Source organism: Plutella xylostella, chromosome 17, assembly GCF_932276165.1.
Source record: "Plutella xylostella chromosome 17, ilPluXylo3.1, whole genome shotgun sequence".
Classification (NCBI taxonomy): domain Eukaryota; kingdom Metazoa; phylum Arthropoda; class Insecta; order Lepidoptera; family Plutellidae; genus Plutella; species Plutella xylostella.
The window spans coordinates 4,670,993-4,692,503 of record NC_063997.1 but is presented as its reverse complement, the minus strand read 5'-3'; the positions used below and the strand labels follow the sequence as shown (position 1 = coordinate 4,692,503).

Genomic DNA, 21,511 nt, shown 5'->3' with positions numbered 1-21,511 from the left:
CCGCTAGCCATGATAGACAATTAATTGTAGACCACTATTATAGAGTGGAGAAAAAACGAATGGGCACTGGAGGACTGCCTGTGCCTTGAATACTTTACTTACCTAATCCGTCTGCGGGCAGCCAGTAAAACATAATATGATGTTGTATGGGATCCCTCGCACAAGGCAGCCGAATCCCTATATCAGTAAGTGCTGACTGTCGAACCTTGGCTGCGCAACCAGGCTGCCTAGTGCGCGGTCCTCCAGACAAGTGTCCGGTTGTGCCTGGACGAGGAAGGACAATGAGAAGACGGTTCTCACACTATCACGCATCACATTGCTTGTAAGTAGGTACTTATCTTCAATATACATACTTATGAGGAGCCTCGAGTGACGTATCTATACTAACTGTGCCTACAGAGCGGCCCTATAATCTGGGTCTTGAGGGCATTATTAAGTAGGTACCTACAGTATTCCCTTCTAACAACCGCATAAAAACCGTTCTTAAGGTACGAGTACATTAAAGCCTGATAGAAAAACATCAATACCTGATTAAGAATAAATATAATTTAGTTAAGTGCCAATTTCACCATTCTCTGTTAGAGCATAACCAGGGAGTAATGGTTAACTTTTGACACATCAGAAGTAAGAATATTGACTGTTTTTCTTTAGGTTGATACGTTGTACACTTAATTCCTTGATAATTGTGTTTATACTACCTAGTTATGTAATTTAAGGTTTGATGGAGGTTAGGGTTTCGTGATATAGATAAGTATTCAGTGCGCCAGGAGAACAGGCTCATGTGATTAGTTTATAAATACAGGGGAACAGCCTCAAATGCTCAGACCTAACGAGCAGCCCTACTCGCGGGGCACGGGGTGGCTATAGGGAGGTTGGAGGCCCCTAATGCTGGGGCCACACTAACGAGAAATGATTTATTAACCCGATAATTAATGTCATTTTCCGTTAATATGGTCCCACCATAAGAACATCAGTATTATCATTCACATTCAGACGATATTGTGTGTGTGAGATATTGAGGTGATTAGGAGGTAGGTTCAAAAAATTTCAATTTAAATGACGAATGGGGATGGCCATGGCAGTCTTAGGGAAAACGCTTTCAAACGGAAGTTAGGTATGATTTTTTATCCACTGGCGGCGCTGTTTCTGCGTAGGTAGGTAAGTATAAGAAAGTCGGTATAATGGCCATAAGTATTAATATAAGTAGGCTTCAAATTAAAAAGTGATCGAGGTTGTCATTTATATCAATCATTCTGCATAAACGCCGGTTTCGATAAAAACAAAGGTACACTTAACACCTGTTTTGAAAAAAAAAACTTATTCTATTGCTGTGCCATAACTTGATAACTAGCACCTTGTCATGGTACATTTTTTTTCACCAGTGTTCTAAATTTGTAAAAAACTGGTGGAAAAACTTTTTTTACCAAATGTGCCATATTTGTAAGTACTATGTAGTCTGAGCCTATCTGAAACCTAGTTAAACATTGTGAGATATGGCGTTTCGACTTTCTCCGTGTTCGGCATCATAAGGGTCACAGTGACAGTTAAATAAAGTCCATTTTTCTCTCCACCTTTAATTTGCAAGGTGCGGGTGCCTATATAAAAAGAGTGAGTCGCCCGCGCGCCTCAGTTGGTTTTTGATTTTTGAAGTGAACACTTCGGCAAAATGGCTCAAAGCCACGGTTCTCGTCGGCTTCGCTCCGACGGGGAAAAATATAATATTGAATTTGCGGAGTCCTCGCTGCCGGGAGCTGTAGCGTGATGCGGACCAGGCGGCGCGGGGCGCGGCCACCGCGACACGTGGCGTCGGGGAGCGGGACCTGCCGGCTGCTGCGCACGCAGCCATTGCTGAGGATTTCACAACGAAGGTTTGAGTTGATAAGCCGTGAGTAAAATGCTATTATTTACTGCTTTTAAAAGCTCAGCCACTGGTCATAATGCTCCGGCGCCTGGGGTTTTTATCCCACGCAGTAGGGTCCGATTCAATAGTCGTGGTGATGATTGATCACATATTCCTGTCCTACTAGTGGCGCTTGAGCCAAGGGCGTACCCAGGTAGGGGCAGGGGGGGGCAGCTGCCCCCCCCTAGAAGATAAAATAATCGTAAATTTTCCTGCCAAGTCGGAATTAAAAACGTGTTATCTACTCTTACCTACCTACCTATTTTGTTTTGTATCTTAATCATACTAATTAAGGTCAACTGGAGTTACGTTGTATTTTTAGATCACTAAAAGTTTTCGGAATAATGGGAGCAAAGGTATGAAAAATTTAATGTAAAAGTGAGATATTTACTTTAAGAAACTAACGACTATTAAACAACTATTTCTTAACAAATTTAAAGCATTGATTTCTTTGCTGGAATCTTATAAAAGTTTCTTATTTAGTGTCTTAAAAAAAATCGTGATTTTGAACGCATTTTCCAGGTTTGAGGCAAATGTGTTTTTAGTATGTAACTATTCAATAGGTAAGCTTTCCGTGAAATAATGATAAACAAACAAAAAACCCGACTGCACGCTAAAAAGATGAAAACAACCCCAATGTTAATAGAAAGTATCGGAGGCGGGGACCAGCAGAGGGTTCAACATTTAGCTGAATGTGACTTAGATAGGTGTACCTTGAGTGGCGGTCAAGTTGGTCCCCGCCTGCGATAGTTTCCATTAACATTGGGGCTTGTTTTCATCTTTTTAGCGTGCAGTCGGGTTTTTTGTTTGTTTATAATTATATTTTTTTTTGTAACTTTTTAGTTGTTTTTATATTATGAAATTGTATGTTAGTAGTCACGTTTTAGTTTATTAACTTTTTTTATTTCAATAATTTTGATTTTGTGATTTAAATACCTACAATATGCATATTTTTGTTATGTGCTAATCAAGCCCTTTCATTTGATACCCCACACGGCATAGTTGGAAAAATATTATTTTTTCGATCATCACTTTATGTCCTCTAGAGGGCGCTTTATACATTTTAATATAACGTCACATAACCTATAACCATCGTGCAATCAATACGCTTCTAACGATACCTCATACATAAAAATCTATTAAGCCGTTTAGGCTACAGGAGGGAACAAAGAAACAAACATACAATCGAAAAACATTACCCTCCTCCTTCGGCAGTCGGGTAAAAAATAAGAGACTTTATCCAGTAAATTTTTTTGTGCAATAGTATGGCAGTTAATTTAGCCAAAAGAAACTATTGACGAATTCACAGATGATTTAGTAGAAATCAGGAAAATGCGTCTAATTTTCATGGAAGCCATGATAAATCCAAATAACATTTTTATGAAAAAATAACTACCTAAGTACTCCTGTAAAGTGAGTAAGAATGTAGATTTAATAGTGGTGAGTGACAGTTGTGAATAAAATAAAGTAACATCCATACATCCTCTCATTTATATTCTTTAGAAAAATAGTAAGATTGGATCAAATACGGGTATTAAACTTGGATATCAATTAAAATATGTGCATGGCAAAATCCATACTCTTCAATAAGTTTAGTGTTCATAAATAGTAAAAATCCTTATCGACCTGGTTTCAGTGATCGTAACTGATCACTGAGGTTAACACATGGCACGGTCAGCCTTGGATGGATGACCGATTTCAAATGGTTCTTTTCTGGACGCTTCCGTGCTTTGGATGGCACGTTAAGCCGTGGGTCCCGGTTGCTGCTTCGGCAGCAGTTGTTAAGCCTAGTCAGAGGCCTTCGAGCAGCTTGAAAAAATCTGACAGTCGGGTTGTACACTTACACTTACCCGACAACTTTAGTGCATTGTACTCAATAAAAAACGGCGATACAAATTTACGGCGAAAAGCGACTACAGTCGTGAGCATAATTATTTATGTATTAAAAGGTTGACGATTTCTGTTTTGAGGCAATGCGTTGCAACAATCGCAATATACCCATTACGCCTAACGCATTTACCCCAAGACTTTTATCAAACATAAAAAAAAATACATCATTAATTCATCAAATAAAGCTATTTCATTGAAAATTTGTGTCTATATAAGTAGCCCAATGACTATTGTTTTGAATACCTACTGAATAAAATCAATTGATAAAGAAAACTTTAGATTCACATTTTCAATCACCTGTCAGTCTGTCACAGTACCAAACTTTCAAAAAAATGTGCAAATCACAAAATGACTGAATACTTGGATAATATTATGTTGACTACAACACCATCTGGCTGCAGTTCATGTAAAGTATTTAGTTTAAGCCACCGTAACTAGATGGCATTTTTCAATATTGATAAAGCCGTTTTCAAATAGGATCGAAAAGATTAATTTGGCCCGTAGACGCAATTGACCTAGTTGACCTTAATAAAAGACAATTTTCATGATTTTTGTTTCAATATACCCGACCGACCATCATCTCAAGAGCTGCCCCCCCCTAGCTGAAATCCTGGGTACGCCCTTGGCTTGAGCTAGATACTTACATTAATGACCGCTTTAAGTAAAGCATATGTTAATTTTATACAGGAAAAAATAATAAAAATATATTTTTCTACCCTCAATTTCTAATATTTTTAGAAAACAGTAGATAAAAACTTTGCTATTACAATAATGCACTTGATTATAGCTTATGTAAGGCTTTACAAACATTATCCAGCCATCGAGAACATTCGAGAACGATCTAAAATTCCTGAGGCGACCGACGCGGAGCGTGCCCCGCGGAGCCCCCGGACCGGAGCCCGAGTTTGCTGATCGCCGGCCGTGTTCCATGGAAGTGCAAGGGGAGTTTCCTTATTCCTATTCCTCTTTAATTTGTGTATAAGTTGTGCGAAACTCTGAGAGTAAAATTACCATTTCTTTATAACCAGACTTCCTCTAGGCAAGAAAATATTTTCTTGTTTTGCGCTTGTCAGGCTTACATATGCGTGTAATTTGATGTTAGCTTGCATTCCTTATCTCATGAGCATAATGATTGTGCAATAAGATGCTTTCTTAACATATAAGTTATCTTATCAGTGATTAATTTAACATCGGCGTATCGACATAAATTCCGATACATACCTACCTACTTTATATCGTCAAATTAACGCTTATTTCATTGCATTTTCAAATTATACGCAAAATAATATTGTTCCTTAGACCCTTCTAACAAATTTTCATAACAAATAAAATAGTTAGAATCATAATTGACTTAAAAAATACGCTCTCAAAGTTCTCATTATTTCATTAGTTGCTACTGCGGTTCAATTCATTAAAAATAAATTAATTCTAGCTTACTTTACTTAGCCTTAACTTTGCTAAGCTGCTAGTAGATATATTTTCCCTAAATAAGCAACAGTGATTATTAGTTAGTCACATAGAATTTGCCGAAACAATTCCAGGCGCCACGAGTTCCGTGTGACCTTCAACGGCAGAGGTCACCCGGCGGCCGGCAGGCTGTTGTTAGCCTACCGCTGCGCTCGCTTCGTGGCACTCGCCGGGTTTCTTCGAAGACTTGATCGCAGGAGTTCTTCAATAACCTACAAAGTGGTTTGATGCACATTTACCTACTTAGTCTAATTGATTGAACGTGCCCTTCGATAATGTTTTCCTCTAGTGATAAGAAGTCCGAGCCTTCCTCTGGAAATGAAGCGAATTCAGGCGTAAATATTAATAACTTACAACTTAAAGACTTGAATACTTTAAGAGGTACAAAAAAGGGAGCATTAACTAAATTTCGTAATTATGTGATGCCTTTATCTACGTGTACCGTAGAAACAATTACAAGTTTACAGATCAAAGAATTAACTATTCGCTTAACAAAAATAGAAAATTTATTCTTTGAATTTGATAACATTCAAACTAGAATTGAACTTTTGTGTGATGATGAGCAACAATATCTTGAAAGGGAATTATTTGAATCCCAATATTACAGCACAGTTTCCATTGCTCAAGAAATAATTGAAAATTATTCGAAATTTAACGAAAATAAAAATGAAAATCACGGCTCCAACAAATCAACTTGTTCCGCCGCTTGTAGTGGGCAATTTAATAATGTAAACTACCCACAATTAATTTACCCAAATTCGATGGCAATTACCTTACGTGGTTAGAATACAGGGATACCTTTGACTCTTTAATTAATTCAAATGAGTCTATCTCAAACATAAATAAATTTCACTACTTAAGGGCATCTTTAGAAGGAAACGCGGCAGTTGTGATTAAATCTATTGAGTTTACCTCTCAGAATTACAATGTAGCTTGGGAACTTTTGTGCGAACGGTTCGATAACAAAAAAATATTAATAAATAATCACCTAAAGGCAATATTTAATTTCGAACCAATTGCTCGTGAATCGCATAAGGCGCTTAGATTTATGATTGATCACATCACAAAAAATTTACGATCTCTTCAAAGCCTCGATTTACCTACAGATAGCTGGGACATCTTAATAATTTATTTAATGTCAACAAAAATTGATCCTGTGACTTTAAGAAAGTGGGAAGAGTCAAAGAACAGTCATACAGACTTACCTACTTTAAAAGAATTCCTGAATTTTTTGCGCAATCGAGCAGATGTTCTTGAGACGATGTTAGTTAGCAAAGGTGAACAGAAAACTTCGTTCACATTTCATAAAGAACAAAAAAGACATGAACATTATCATAAAGATTCACATCAACAAAAGAGCAAAAGTTTTGTAGCTTCTAGCAATGAAAAACATAGCCAACCATCATGCCCGTGTTGTAATGATAAACATCGAATAGTTGAATGTAACAAGTTTCATAATTTATCTCCAGAAGGTAGGTCAAACGAAGTCGTAAAACATAACCTTTGTTCGAACTGCTTACGGAGAGGTCACAATGCTACTGAGTGTCGACTGAGTGGCACTTGTAGGATCTGCAAACAAAAACATAATACTTTATTACATAGATCGGATAATAATAACGTTGGTAACACAGTCTTAAACTCCTTACCTGTGTCACTATCAGCACAAACTCCAAGCCAAGTCCTATTAGGTACAGCCTTAATTAAAGTTGTCAATCCTGAAACAAAAAATACTTACGTTGCTCGTGCCTTACTCGATGCGGGCAGCCAATCTTCATTCATCACCTCGAACCTGAAACATAAAATGGGTTTAGTAGGTAAAAACATAAATACAAATGTAACGGGCATAAACAATGCGCCAATATTTTTGTCAGAAAGCTGTGAATTGAGTATTGAATCATTAGTTAACCCGTTCAGGGCCCCAAGTCTACTAAATGCATTAGAGTATAATTGTATGTCGATTGTATGTCGACAGCGCAAAATTACACATTTGGCAGTCTTGTATTTTTTAAGACCATAGTGTCAGCTCGATGGAAGTTGGATGGAAGCCACTCATAATACATTGAACAACACGCTAGTCCACTGACAAGTGCCACACCGATATCGTCTCTCGGGTGACAATTTGCGTAGTCCACTATTTATTGACGTTTCCGTCAGTTGCTTCATTACGGTTTATCTGTCAAAAATTACCATTCTGAGGCCATTGAGCAGATACACCTAATATACACGTATTATTCAGATGTTGTCATAATGGATCGGAATTATAATTTAAATTTGCGGTGGGAAATGCTAATATTAGCAGACAGAGTGGACAGAGGTCGGCGGGAGTTGAAGGAGCGGCGTCGAAATCGCGCCTTCATGAGCCGGAATGTCGATCCTCTCGTGAGTTTGCCGGACTCGGAGTTTGTGAGGACATTTCGCCTCAGTAAGCATGTGGTGAAGGAGATTGCCGCGGATTTAACTCCCCTGATAGCCAAAGAACGCAGGAAAGATGGTATATCTATGAAGGTTTGGAGCCGTCTATAATTTGGCAAAAAATTGTTCTGAACTGGATGGTAGAAGACTATCTAATACTTAGGTATACTTATTATACGTTTCAGATACTCATTGCATTATTCTCTTAGCCATATTTTTAACATACTCCGAAAAAAGGAGCAGGTTCTCAATAAAGTTTTAAAATCTTGAATCTTATAAGCTTATTAATTATAAAATAACTATCATCATATCGAGTTACTATCCCGCATTGTTGTGCAGATCCGTTATGTTCGGAAAGAAAAGGAGGACATATGTTACCAAGTAATAAAACTGTTCTAAAACAGTGGCTTGTGAAATAATTATTATCCGACAATCTCGTGTTTGTGAAAATCATTATAACCAATTTCAGAAAGAACATAATGTAAATATGGATTAGGCATTTAATAAATACAATAAAAATAAAAGAGTTACACACTGATTTAACTTTTATTTATCCTTTCCGTTTAAACACACTGCTATACAAAAAATATAACACATTAGTAATCCACACAATGAATGCTGGTTGAGTTGTTAGTTGAAACTAAATAATGGTAGTATAGTATACTAAGTATTCTATTATTTGTGAGGGTGTCAGTACCTGCACCTAGCTCACTCGAATGGAGCCTTTGTGCATATCGCCTTAAGGTCTAAACTCCACTCCTAAGCTTGGACCATTTCCTACCACGCTGGTCCTCTGCAGGTTTGTGGGTTCGAAAATCTAGATATGCAGGTTTTATCACGATGTTTTCATTCACCGTAAGAGCGATGGTATGTACGGTGGCCTGCGCCTAAAAGTATACAGGCGGAGATTTTAAAATAGCGATCTCAAGCTCACATGCTGCTCAAGCACATCCACATAAACACCACTGTTACACACATCACACACAACACGTCCCCGGATTTATAACAGATGTAGCTGGTCCCTTCATCATCAGGGATCGCTATTTTAAAAACTCCGCCTGTATACTTTTAAAGAAAGAAAGAAAGAAAGAAAAATTATTTATTTCTTACACACACAGAAACAACACATACTTACTTACATTTAGAAGAAAAGGTTAAAAAGTAAATTAAAAAAATAAGTTATTAAAAGCATGAATGTTGCTTCTCGGTGCTGAAATGGGTTCTAGTTCAGCTTGATGCTATGGCAGGTATGCTAAACCACACCATAGCGCTGGTTTTCAACTAGAACCCTTGGGTGAAGTCACGGACTGACTTGACTGACTGACACAAAAAAACATAACATAAAAAAAAGGCGCCACCGTACACTGTGCATAAATTACAAAGTAGTTACTCATTGGTGACAATATCTAGATCTGGAGTTTAATTTTTAGTGTTCACACTGCTATACAAAGTTTCTGAAGGCCACTCAACAGTATACACTGAATCATTTTGTTGTATGATGCTGTCCTCTACGTTTCCAACCAAGTTACTGTTACGGTCATAGTCTTCGTGTCTGTAAAAAGAAAAAACATAACTGTTATCTAAGCAAACAAGCATACATTTGGTAAAAAATAAGTTTGTAAACAGTAAACAAACTAACCTCCGAATTAGGTGCTCTTTGAGACCGCTTATTTATGCGCCTCTTTTCCTTAATTCAGCTTTCAAAGCGTGCACAACTGCACATTCATCGATAAATAATCCATATTTGCGATAATTTCGCGAAGAGATCACTTTTCAACAGGGAAATGAACGAATTCGTCTGTATGTTTTTTTATCCACAACTAACAGAGAAAACCGAAACAAAACAAAACGATACAATGTTAAAGTTGACATAAGAAACAAAACCATATATATTACCTACTCTGTGTAACAAACAAATCGACACGACAATAGAGTTTTTTTTTTGCCTATGGTCTTAATTATACAGCCAGTTTAATATATGAAAAATATATTTAAATGCCATAACACGTCTTTTATTGATTTTAAAAAGCATCGAATCAGATAAAACAGTTTAGGTTTAGTCACTAGATAGATAGATAATACATACACATAATATAGTTTAGGTTTAGTCACTAGATAGATAGATAGATAGATAAAACAGTTTAGGTTTAGTAACAGTTTAGTCACCGAACCAACCCTAGTTGAATCATGCTGCTTAATTATTGATATCCCGAATGTTGTAACAATCTTTGGCATATATAGATCTCCGTCCTTTAGAAATACTGACAATTTTATGTACTCACTTGATGAAAATCTCACATTGCATAAAGACAAAAATTGTTTAATGGTTATAGGCGATATTAATATCGACATTTTATCACCTGAGGCTGAAGAATACCTATGTCTGTTTACGGAACACAGTTTCGAACAAGCCATAACGAAGCCAACCCGCTTTAACGCTTGTTTAGATCACATATCAGTGAAAACCATACTACCTGTTGTTGGTATAGTGTGTGACGCAGACATCACCGATCACAAAATTATAATAGCTGGCCTGGGTACAAATCCTATTAAGAAAAGGCCAGATAGATTCCGAAATGTACTTGACTATAATGCTGTAATTGAAGAACTAAAAAGTACTGATTGGGCCCACGTTTTAAATGATACTGATACCGATAATGCAGCAAATAATTTCATTTCTATTTTAAATAAATCTATCTCGAGTAATTCTAAATCAGTAAAAGTTAGTAAATCCAAATTAGTTATAGAACCATGGATGACTCCCGGGCTGCTCCGATGTGCTCGACATCGTGACAGTTTGCACTATAAACAAAAATCAGATCCTGAAAATGTAGTCTTAAAGTTAACATATACACGTTATAGAAATTTTTACAAAAACTTGATCAGAAAGATAAAAACTGAATATGAGAAAAATGAACTTCAAACTAACATGAAAAATCCTAAAAAGCTTTGGCACTCAATAAAGAATATTTGTAATATTAAAACAAAGAACAATAATGCTGTGGATCTTACAACTATTAATCACGACCCTATAGAATCACTTAATACTACAAATACATATTTTGCTTCTGTGGGAAAAACGCTTGCTGACGATATTCTCAATAAAATGAATAGTACAGAAGAAGAGTTAACATCTAATATTAATATTAATAATTTACCCAACTCATTATATCTAGAACCAACTGACACACAAGAAATAATTTGTATTATTAATAACCTAAAAACTGAAAGCGCTCCTGGTTTAGACGGTATAAATGCGGCCTTGTTAAAATACGCTAAAAACATCATAGCTGAACCGTTAACGCATATAATTAACCTAAGTATCAGCAATGGTTTTTTCCCGACAGCCTGGAAAATATCATCAATAACTCCAATCTATAAAGATGGACCACGACAGGCTCCAGAAAACTATAGGCCTATTTCTTTACTCAGCATACTATCAAAAATTCTTGAGAGAATAGTCAACAAACGATTGGTTAAGTTTGCAGAATCCCATAATCTTCTATCCCCCCGCCAATTCGGGTTCAGACAGAACAAATGTACCGAAGACGCGGCAGTTCTTCTGACAGATCTTATCGCTACAAATTTAGACAATGGAAACAGCTGCATTGGTGTGTTTCTCGACCTGGCAAAGGCTTTTGATACCGTTTCGCCAAAAATACTGTTGGCAAAGCTACACCACCTAGGTATCAGAGGCACTGCGCTGGACTGGTTTAACAGTTATCTTTCAAATAGAAAACAACTGGTCAAGATTGGTTCACTGAAAAGTAAAGCTTTACCAGTACTTTACGGTGTCCCCCAAGGGAGCATACTTGGTCCCACTCTTTTCCTTCTTTATATGAACGATATCCATGAACTAAAGTTACAAAATGCTGAAGTCATTTGCTACGCAGATGATACAGCAATTATATTTAATGGTAAAAAATGGGATGATGCTTATAAAAACTCTGAACTAGGCTTGATAACCATCAACCATTGGCTACAGAATAACTTGTTAACCATAAACCATAAAAAGACCAAATTCATATGTTTTCATAAAACCGCTGCATCTAAACCAACAACCCCAAATCACTTAAAAATTCACACCTGTAATTCTGATCTGACGCAATTAACAACCTGTAACTGTAAATCTATTGATATAACTTCCTCTATAAAGTATTTAGGCGTGATCATAGATCAAAATCTCAACTTTAAAGAACACATTTACTGCCTATGTAAACGTTTAAGAAAAACCGCAGGTATTTTAAAGAAACTACGGAATTCAGCTGAACCCAAACTTCTTACAAGAATTTACTTTGCTATCTGTCAATCTATCGCTTCCTACTGCATCCCAGTATGGGGCAGCGCAGCAAAAACCGTAATTATATCCACAGAAAGGGCACAACGATCTGTACTTAAAACTATGTTAAAAAAACCGTATCGATACCCAACTCAGACACTCTACAGTGAAGCTAAAGTTCTTACTATACGCCAACTTTTTATTCTTAGGATTTGTCTTTCCACCCATAAAAATATATTATCATCCGATCTATACGAAAAGCTCGTCAAACAACGCGTTTTTAAAATGCCTGTAACTTTTTTGAATACAGCTTTTGGTCAAAGGTTTGGCTCATATATCAGAGCTCATGTATATAACAATATGCTACAATACTGTAATCTTAAGAACTATTCTGTCCCTGAGGCTAAAATTAAGTTGAAGGAATGCTTACTCAAACTAGATTATTATTGTACTGAGGATATCCTATAATACTCGTAGAATTATTACCAGCATTATCTATTGATTGATTTAAAGATTTTATTTAAGATTTTATTTCTATAATTAGTTACCATAACAAGAAGACTGTTTAAGATAATTTTATGTTTTGTTTTGTTTTTGAAATTTTATTTCACTCTTGTGACATAGTTACACTGTTTATGTTTTACTAATTAATATAAATTCACTTTAGTCAAGTCATTTTTGGTACCCCAAGATACGGGCTGAGCCTAGTTTGGGGACCCCTGCTCCTTGTGATTAATGTCCAATTCAGACGTGTGCATAGATATAGTTTAAGCATAATACCTTGTTTAGTATATAGTAAATATGTAACATTTCTTTTGCGCAATAAAGATTTTTATTATTATTATTATTATTATTAGTTATACTTTTAAATAAATAGTGTGAAAAATCTTCAAATTAAGCCCAAGTCGGACGATCCGTGCATGCTGGCTTTACAATTCTAACAAAAGCGGCAACACTGATAATATGCCAAGATGACGTCACGATCACTCTGTGTCAATAGCATTTATATTTTATCGAGACTGGCCGTGAGTCGTAGGGACTACCGTTTTTGGGCCAATCACAATGGAGTCTCTATTGAGTCTCTATAGGATATCTGCATTGATATTTTTTATAACCAATAGCAGACTTGAGGCCCTGTACTTACCTTAAATGTTTAGTGATGCCTCAAATCACCGGTCACATACCTAACGTTCCTGTAGACGTCACACAGCTTAACTTACCTGAACATATACAGCTGGCCGATCCTAATTTTTATCAGCCATGTGAAGTTGACCTTCTTTTAGGTGCAGAAGTGTTCTATGAGCTCATGTCACCTAAACAAATCAAGTCGAGGCCTGGTATGCCTATCCTTCAAGAATCCAAGTTAGGCTGGATTGTGGTAGGACCCCTCACTCTTAATAATTGTAACCTGAAACATAATGGTACTCAAAACAAGATTCATTGTAACTTTACAAAAGAAATTCATGAAAACTTAACGAAGTTTTGGGCTCTTGAAGAAGTTCAGTCCATAAAACAGCCTTTATGTGCTAATGATGAGTTCTGTGAACAACATTTCACGAACACTACTAAGCGTTTAGATAACGGTAGATTCTCAGTGCTAATGCCTCTTTGTGAAGATCCTGAAACATCACTCGGTGACTCATATAAAATGGCTGAAAAGCGTTTCATAAATCTTGAGATGAAATTAAAAAAATGTCCAGATCTTAAACAGCAATATACAAATTTCATTAAAGAGTATGAGGACCTAGGCCACTTAACAAAAATTGAAAGGCCTACCTTCGGCTACATGATGCCACATCACGCGGTAATACGTGAGTCAAGTGAAACTAGCCGTCTTAGAGTCGTGTTTGACGCATCCGCGAAATCTAGTTCCAATAAATCTTTAAACGACATTCAATGCATAGGTCCAGTTGTACAGGACGACTTATTCAGTATATTAGTTCGGTTTCGTCAACATAAATACGTGCTATCTGGCGACATCACAAAAATGTATCGACAAATTAGCATGGACGAGTCTCAGAGACATTTGCAACTAATTTTGTGGCGCGATGATGATTCAAGGCCTCTTGACACTCTACAATTGAACACAGTAACGTATGGCACGGCATCTGCACCTTATTTAAGCACAAGGTGTCTAGTTCAATTAGCAAAAGAATGCCGTGATCCAGTAATATCAGAAGTAATTCAAAAAAATTTTTACGTTGATGACCTCCTCACCGGAGCTTCAACTGAACATGAGTTAGCCCATATACATAAGAATGTAACTGAAACATTAGCCTCTGCTTGTTTTCCTATTCGTAAATTTAGAACCAATTGTCCTCAAATATTTTCTCAAGAAACAGAAACTGAGGCTCTTAATTTAAACAAAGAATCAAGTGTGTTAGGAATTACTTGGGCACCTAACACAGATACATTAAAATTCTCAATAAACATAAACACAGACACTACACAAACAACGAAACGAAATATTTTGTCTAACACGTGCAAAATTTTCGATCCACTTGGCCTTCTGAGCGCTAGTACAATCACATTAAAAATACTTCTTCAGACTTTATGGCAATTAAAGTTAGAGTGGGACACCCCTGTTCCCAAAAATATTGAAAAAACATGGAAAAACTTAATATCCCAATTAAATATTCTACTTACAGTGTCAGTTCCGAGGTTCACGCTATGCACTTCTCCTGTCGTCACAGAACTTCATTGCTTTGTGGACGCTTCCCAAAATGCTTATGCTGCCTGCGTATACCTCCGAACCGTCAATGATTGCAACACAGTAACAATTAGCCTACTATGTTCTAAAACTAGGGTTTCACCTTTGAAAACCGTCACAATACCTCGTCTTGAGCTGTGTGCTGCTCTCCTAGGAGCGCGTCTGGTAGCGAGAGTAAGTGAGGCACTTCGTTGTCAAATTAACAAAAAGATTTTCTGGTCTGATTCAACGATCACTATAGGCTGGATAAGAACGCAACCTAAAGTCTTGAAAGCGTTTGTCTGTAATCGTATACATGAAATACACGAACTGACTGACCGTGATTCATGGAGGCATGTGCCGACGGAACATAATCCTGCGGACCTAGCCTCAAGGGGTGTAAAACCAAGTGTTTTAGTTAGCTCATCATTGTGGTGGCGAGGTCCTTCCTTTCTTTCAGAAGCGGAGTCAGAATGGCCTCAAACACCTAACATAAAGATAGATTTACCAGAGTTAAAAGTCAATCATATTCGTAATAAACAAATGACAGACAATGTTATAAATTTTGAAAAATATTCGAATGCGTTAAAACTTAAAAGAGTGTATGCTTACGTGTTTCGGTTCATAAAAAATTGTAAAACAAAAGCCAGAAACACTGAGCCATTAAATAATCATGAACTTAATGAGTCTTTAATGTTTCTCGTTAAAATGTCACAAAGGGAATCCTTTTCCTCTGAAATTGAAGTATTGACTAAAGGTAACTCACTTAAACATAAATCTCGTATTTTACAGTTATCTCCATTCCTCGATGCGAACGGCGTTTTAGCGTGCGAGTGGGTGGTCGGTTGGAGAATGCTTCTCTAAATTACGAACAAAAACATCCAGCCCTTTTGGATAGTAAGCATCATTACACTAAAATGCTTATGGCAGCCGAGCACCTACGACTCTTCCACGCTGGCCCGCAATTACTCCTTAGTTCATTTAGGGAACAATTTTGGCCCCTAGCCGGGAGAAATTTAGCAAGAAGTACAGTTCGTAAATGCATAACATGTACAAGATTGAAAGGTAAGACTTTAGAGCCGTTTCTCGGTAACTTACCTTCCAATAGAGTATCTCAATGCTTTCCCTTTCAAATATGTGGCACTGATTTCGCTGGCCCTTTCATGATTTCAAGTAAAAAAGGTCGTGGCAATAAAATCTCAAAATGTTACTTATGTATATTCGTTTGTTTCGCAACAAAGGCCTTACATCTTGAAATAGTCAGCGATCTCACTACACAAGCCCTGATAATGTGCTTGAAACGCTTCATCTCCAGGAGAGGAAAACCGATTATTCTTAATTGTGATAATGGAAAGAATTATGTGGGTGCAAGCAATGAATTGGGCAAAGTCCTGCGATCGAGTCTTCGTTCTATAAAAGAATTTACCGCTAATGAGGGCATTCAATTTAAATTTATACCCCCTTACAGCCCCACGTTCGGTGGACTCTGGGAAGCAGGCGTAAAAAGTGCCAAGCACCATCTTAAGCGCATAATAGGAAATGCTAGCCTTACATTCGAGGAGTTGAGTACGCTTTTTACCCAAATTGAAGCGATCCTCAACTCCCGACCCCTAATTCCTTTATCTCCTGACCCCAACGATCTTTCTCCTTTGACCCCAGGGCACTTCCTCATCGGGCGGCCGCTGACGTCACTACCAGAACCACCCTGCGAGAACATGAAGATACGCACTAGATATCAGCTGATTGAGCAATATCGACAAAGCTTCTGGAGTCGCTGGTCAAAGGAATATTTGGCAGAAACCCAACAAAGAAACAAATGTCGCCTTAAACATGAAAACTTGAAACCTGGAGACATGGTCGTCTTCAAGGAATTGAATCTCCCGCCTATGAAGTGGAAATTAGCCAGAGTACAGCACATGTATCCTGGAGCAGACGGAGTGTGCAGAGTGGCAGACTTCATAACCTACCGTGGCGTTGAACGGAGGGCCCTCAACAAAGTATGTCCCTTACCCGTGACTGCAGATGACGAGGATGATGCAGAGACATTGAAAGAGATCTCTACCAGCTCCTTTCAAGGGGGGCAGAATGTTAACGCCGACGGCAACATCCTGTAGCTGACCAGAGGTGCGGCAGCGGAGCGCGGGGAGGGCCCTGCGCCCGCGCCCCGCCACTCACACGCAAGCACCGGCAGAACCGATCGTAGCCACCGCGCAAGCAAGACGCGTACTTAATTACCTGCCTTACTACTCAAAAATACGACTGTAACGTTAATCAATAATATAAAGTTTAAAAGGTGCATAAAATCTTTAATTTCTCATTATCATTATTAACACATTTACTTTCTGTGTTGCTTTTATTCGTATATACTAAAATACTATTATTAACCATCTTAAAAAATAAATTAATATTATTAAAAAAACAAAAAAGGAATATTGTAAGTTCAGTGGGATTTGAACCACCATACCGATTCATGTAAGTCTTGTATCATACCAACTGAGCCATTCACTCTATTACAACACCTTGCAAAATTTTGCTTCATATCATAAAAACAATGAATCATTGTCACTGGCACAACTACATGCTTACAATATCCGTGTGTGGGTTGCCCAGAACTAAATAATAACGTTGACGTCGCCGACACACACATACACTACCTGCGTTAGTGTGCCCTGCCAACCATTTAACGTTGCCGTGTGTACAACTAACATCTTTACGTACCATCTTTATTTAATCGAGCTATTTTATTTTGTTTTATCTAGGTTGACTTAATGGTTTCAAAATCGAACCTACAACAATGTAAGTAGGTACCTACCTACGTACCTTTGAAGTTGCAACAAGGCGAAGCCTTAAGGTTTTGGCCGAGACCTGTCCTTAGTGTTGACGAACATACCTAAAGGTGACCTTGTTAATGTTTTTCATATGAAGTACTGAACATTTTACTTATCCTAGTGGCATGACTGATCATTTACTTACCCAGTTAAGACATGTTAGCCGGGTTTCATTTATCAACTATTATAATTGTTATTGTTGTGTTAATCAATCTTTATTAATTGATGTCATCTACCAAGGAATGCTGCCAGAGCTCATAATATTCACACATGATGATACAGAATGATAGTAGCCCACAAAATCGGTGCAAAGGCTTATAAAATAACTTTCCTTCCTAGTAGGACTGCACAGGAACTCGTTAACCGCCGAGTTAGTTAGAATACAAAATTAGACTGTGTGTTACTTGTCAATCTAGAATATGAATATAGTGACCTGCATCATGTTTTGAAAAACTGAATACTTAGTTATCCGCCAGTGTCACAGCCTTCATCTGTTAATCTTTTCCAGTAGCTGATGAGGCTGAGATATTTAGTAAAATTATCTTCCCTTCAAGCACCACTCCTCGTTCCAAGGACTAGATGCCGCGCCAGGTGTTGCAGGCCGTGTCGTCGTACGGGGCTGACTGAGCAGGTCCAAGAGGCTCCAGGGTCGGCTGCTGCATTTCTGAGGTCAGTCCAGAATTACATACCCTAGTCAGCATGTGCTGACCTGAGCCCCAGCGGCCTGGATCGATATTCTACATTTTACAGCTTTTAAATATTGTTGCAAAGTATTTCACTGGTTCCATCCATTCGGCTAGTGTATGTTAAAAATATTGCCTTGACAATAACAAGATTATGATCAATAATTACTTATAAGTATTGCTTTCGAAGAGGCACTGTGTGTATCCATACCTATGTATAAATACCTACCTATATGTATAGGTACATACCTTCCATAACTTTCTGACAAGTCAGGAATAATAAGGAAGTACTTAAGTCTTATGTATACTTATACCTTTCTTTTTAGTATATCTATTACCTAGAAATCTATGCATTATAAATTTATAGATTCAAATATTTATCTACTGATATACTCATCAGTAGCTTATGGGTCACAGTTGGTTTTCTCTCCACCATGCGATAATAAACACATCTCACAATGTTTAACTAGGTTTCAGATAGGCTCAGACTACATAATAGACGCATTTTTCCTGAAATAAAAATGACATATTATGTATCTAGCCTATCTGAAACCTAGTCATTTCTGCATGGTGATATTACAACTGAGGCGCGCGGGCGACTCACTCTTTTTATATAGGCACCCGCACCTTGCAAATTAAAGGTGGAGAGAAAAATGGACTTTATTTAACTGTCACTGTGACCCTTATGATGCCGAACACGGAGAAAGTCGAAACGCCATATCTCACAATGTTTAACTAGGTTTCAGATAGGCTAGATACATAATATGTCATTTTTATTTCAGGAAAAATGCGTCTATTATACAGGGTGATTGGAAAGTCGATGTATTCCTTCAAATGGGTTATAGACTAAGGCATTTCCAGTCGATTGAACTGAACCCCATAATGCATTATCCGAAAGTCAACCATTTCTGAGTTATTTAAGTTTTAAGTTTTTTTTATAATTTTGCCAAAATTTATGTTTAAAAGCCAAATATTTAAAAAAAACTAATCATTTTATTAATACTTTTTTGATTGTTTTCCATCAGTGACATCCTAGTCAACTAATTATAATAATTAATTGCGCAATATTCAACTTAATTTACTGGACTGGAAATGCCTTCGACTATAACCCATTTAAAGGAATACATCGACTTACCAATCACCCTGTATACTTAGTGCCAATTTCACCATTCTCGGTTATCTAACCGACAGGGATTTATTTACAAATTAAACGTCATCTCCATATAAAATTCATGACACGGACAACACCTCGCTCCTGGTTTCTCTAATCATGACCTCATTTTCTGCTCTTATCGGTTACGCATTCCAAAACCAAAGCCAGTGGTACTCCTTCAACGTAACTTTTCTAAGCTAGATGCTGAGAGGCTTAGATCCGATGCTACATAAATAGTGGAGTGACATGCAGGACTTGCCAGATGTCGATGACAAGGTTGCGTTCGAGTTGCGTTCTTATGCAGCAATGTCATAAAACTGTTTGACACTCATGCTCCTTGTACGTCCTGTAAAACTCAAGCATCGACCAACGCCTTGGATTACTGACACTATCCGGAAGTTCATGGTCAGGAGGGACAGGGCATTTCGTAGGTACAAAAAATCACGTACTGAGGAAAACTGGTCTGCCTGTAAAGTAGCTAGAAATCGGTGTAACCGATTCGTTAATTAGCACGATAAGAATAAAATAGCATACTTTAGGATTTAAAATGGATTATATTATTATGATGAACACAAATAGTATTTAAATTACAATGAATATGACTTATAATAATGTGATGTCACAGAGTTTTTGGTAATATTACAATAACAAGTTCACCAGCTGGGGCTTAGATAATGGTGTTTTCCACCGGCGGCGATGTGCTATGCTACGTTGCTATCCACTAATAATATTAATTAGTCCCCATAGCAAAGCATAGACTGGTGGAAACTGGTGGAACAATTTCTTTCGCATCATAGCTGCATAGCACATGTCTGGTGGAAAGGCACCCAAATCCGGGTAAAAAGTAAAACCTATACGCATAATAGCATTAAATAGAAAAGAAAATAAATTTACTCATACTGTAATAATATATTAAATCATTCTTACTACTTCTATCGAACAAGATAAGTACCATATTACAATGGAAATATTAAAAAGTTACCAAAGTAAGCACCTACTTATGTAAAGCTTTATTCCTATTTACTACCTAATATAAAAGGTATAATTATTGCTTAATACAACCGACATTATAGTACAGTTTTGCTCTGGCCAGCAGTTTCCTAGATATTTTTCAGATAGCTCTTTGTGAACTAGGGCGTAGTGCCTATCCTTGATAATGATAGGCAGGTACACAATGTTTGACGTCATTGTTTTTATGAATCTACAACAGAGTGCCTGAGCTTTTCATTGGATAAGCAGTTTGGCCGAGCTACAGTGCATTAAATCTATGAAATATCAGAAGATGTTTGCCAAGTTCGACTATCAATATACAAAAAAATGCTGCAAAAAACAACTTACATTTCTGTAGATAATTCTACTGTACTAAAATCTACTATAGTAACAGAAACATATTTATATTGTTAAACGTCAGAACATAACTTGTACGAATTGTACAGCTCTAGACCAACTTTACAGTATACAGTGTCTATCTGAAGATGTTGGTCACCAACACAGTGTCTATCTGCAGATGTTGGTCAACAACACATTGTCTATCTGTAGACGCTGGTCAACAACACAGTGTCTATCTGCAGATATTGGTCATCAACACAGTGTCTATCTGTAGATGTTGGTCAAGAACACAGTGTCTATCTGAAGATGTACGTCAACAACACAGTGTCTATCTCCAGATGTTGGTCACCAACACAGTGCATATCTGTAGATGTTGGTCACCAATACCGTGTCTATCTGAAGCTCCCGGCACACTTACGTGTCGTGTCGTGTCGTGAAGCTCGGTTTCATACTTTTCGCATAACGTGTAGCTACATGACACGACATGTCCCATGTGACAAATATGTCCCTCACCATATTAAATGTATGAAACCGATATGCTTCTGGCGCGTCACGACACGACACGTTAGTGTGTTTCCGACTTGAAAATGTTGGTCACCAACACAGTGACTATCTGTAGTTGTTGGTCGACAACACAGTGTCTATCTTCAGTTGTACGTCAACCACACAGTGTCCATCTGCCGATCAACAGTGACTATCTGGTCCTGTAGCAGTGGAACCTAATGAGATGTGACAAAAGTTCTCAGTCGCGCTCACTCATGAGGCTGCGCGATGTGAGTGACAGTGATGCAAAACTTTTGTCACTTAAATACGCCCCGTACTAGCCCTTCTGAATATGTTGGTCACCAACACAGTGTCTATCTGCAGATACACGCCAACAA

The 21,511-nt window shown here is 37.5% G+C and overlaps 1 protein-coding gene across 1 annotated transcript; it reads left to right on the top strand.

Annotated features, from left to right (window-relative positions):
- Positions 1 to 5,990: 5,990 nt before the first annotated feature.
- LOC105397200 lies at positions 5,991 to 16,751 on the top strand (the record flags this gene model as incomplete). The annotated part of the gene is made up of 2 exons (XM_048626878.1): positions 5,991 to 7,206; positions 16,297 to 16,751. Coding segments are annotated over 2 exons (1,671 nt in total), but the record flags the coding sequence as incomplete, so codon positions are not given.
- Between the last annotated feature and the right edge of the window lie 4,760 nt (positions 16,752 to 21,511).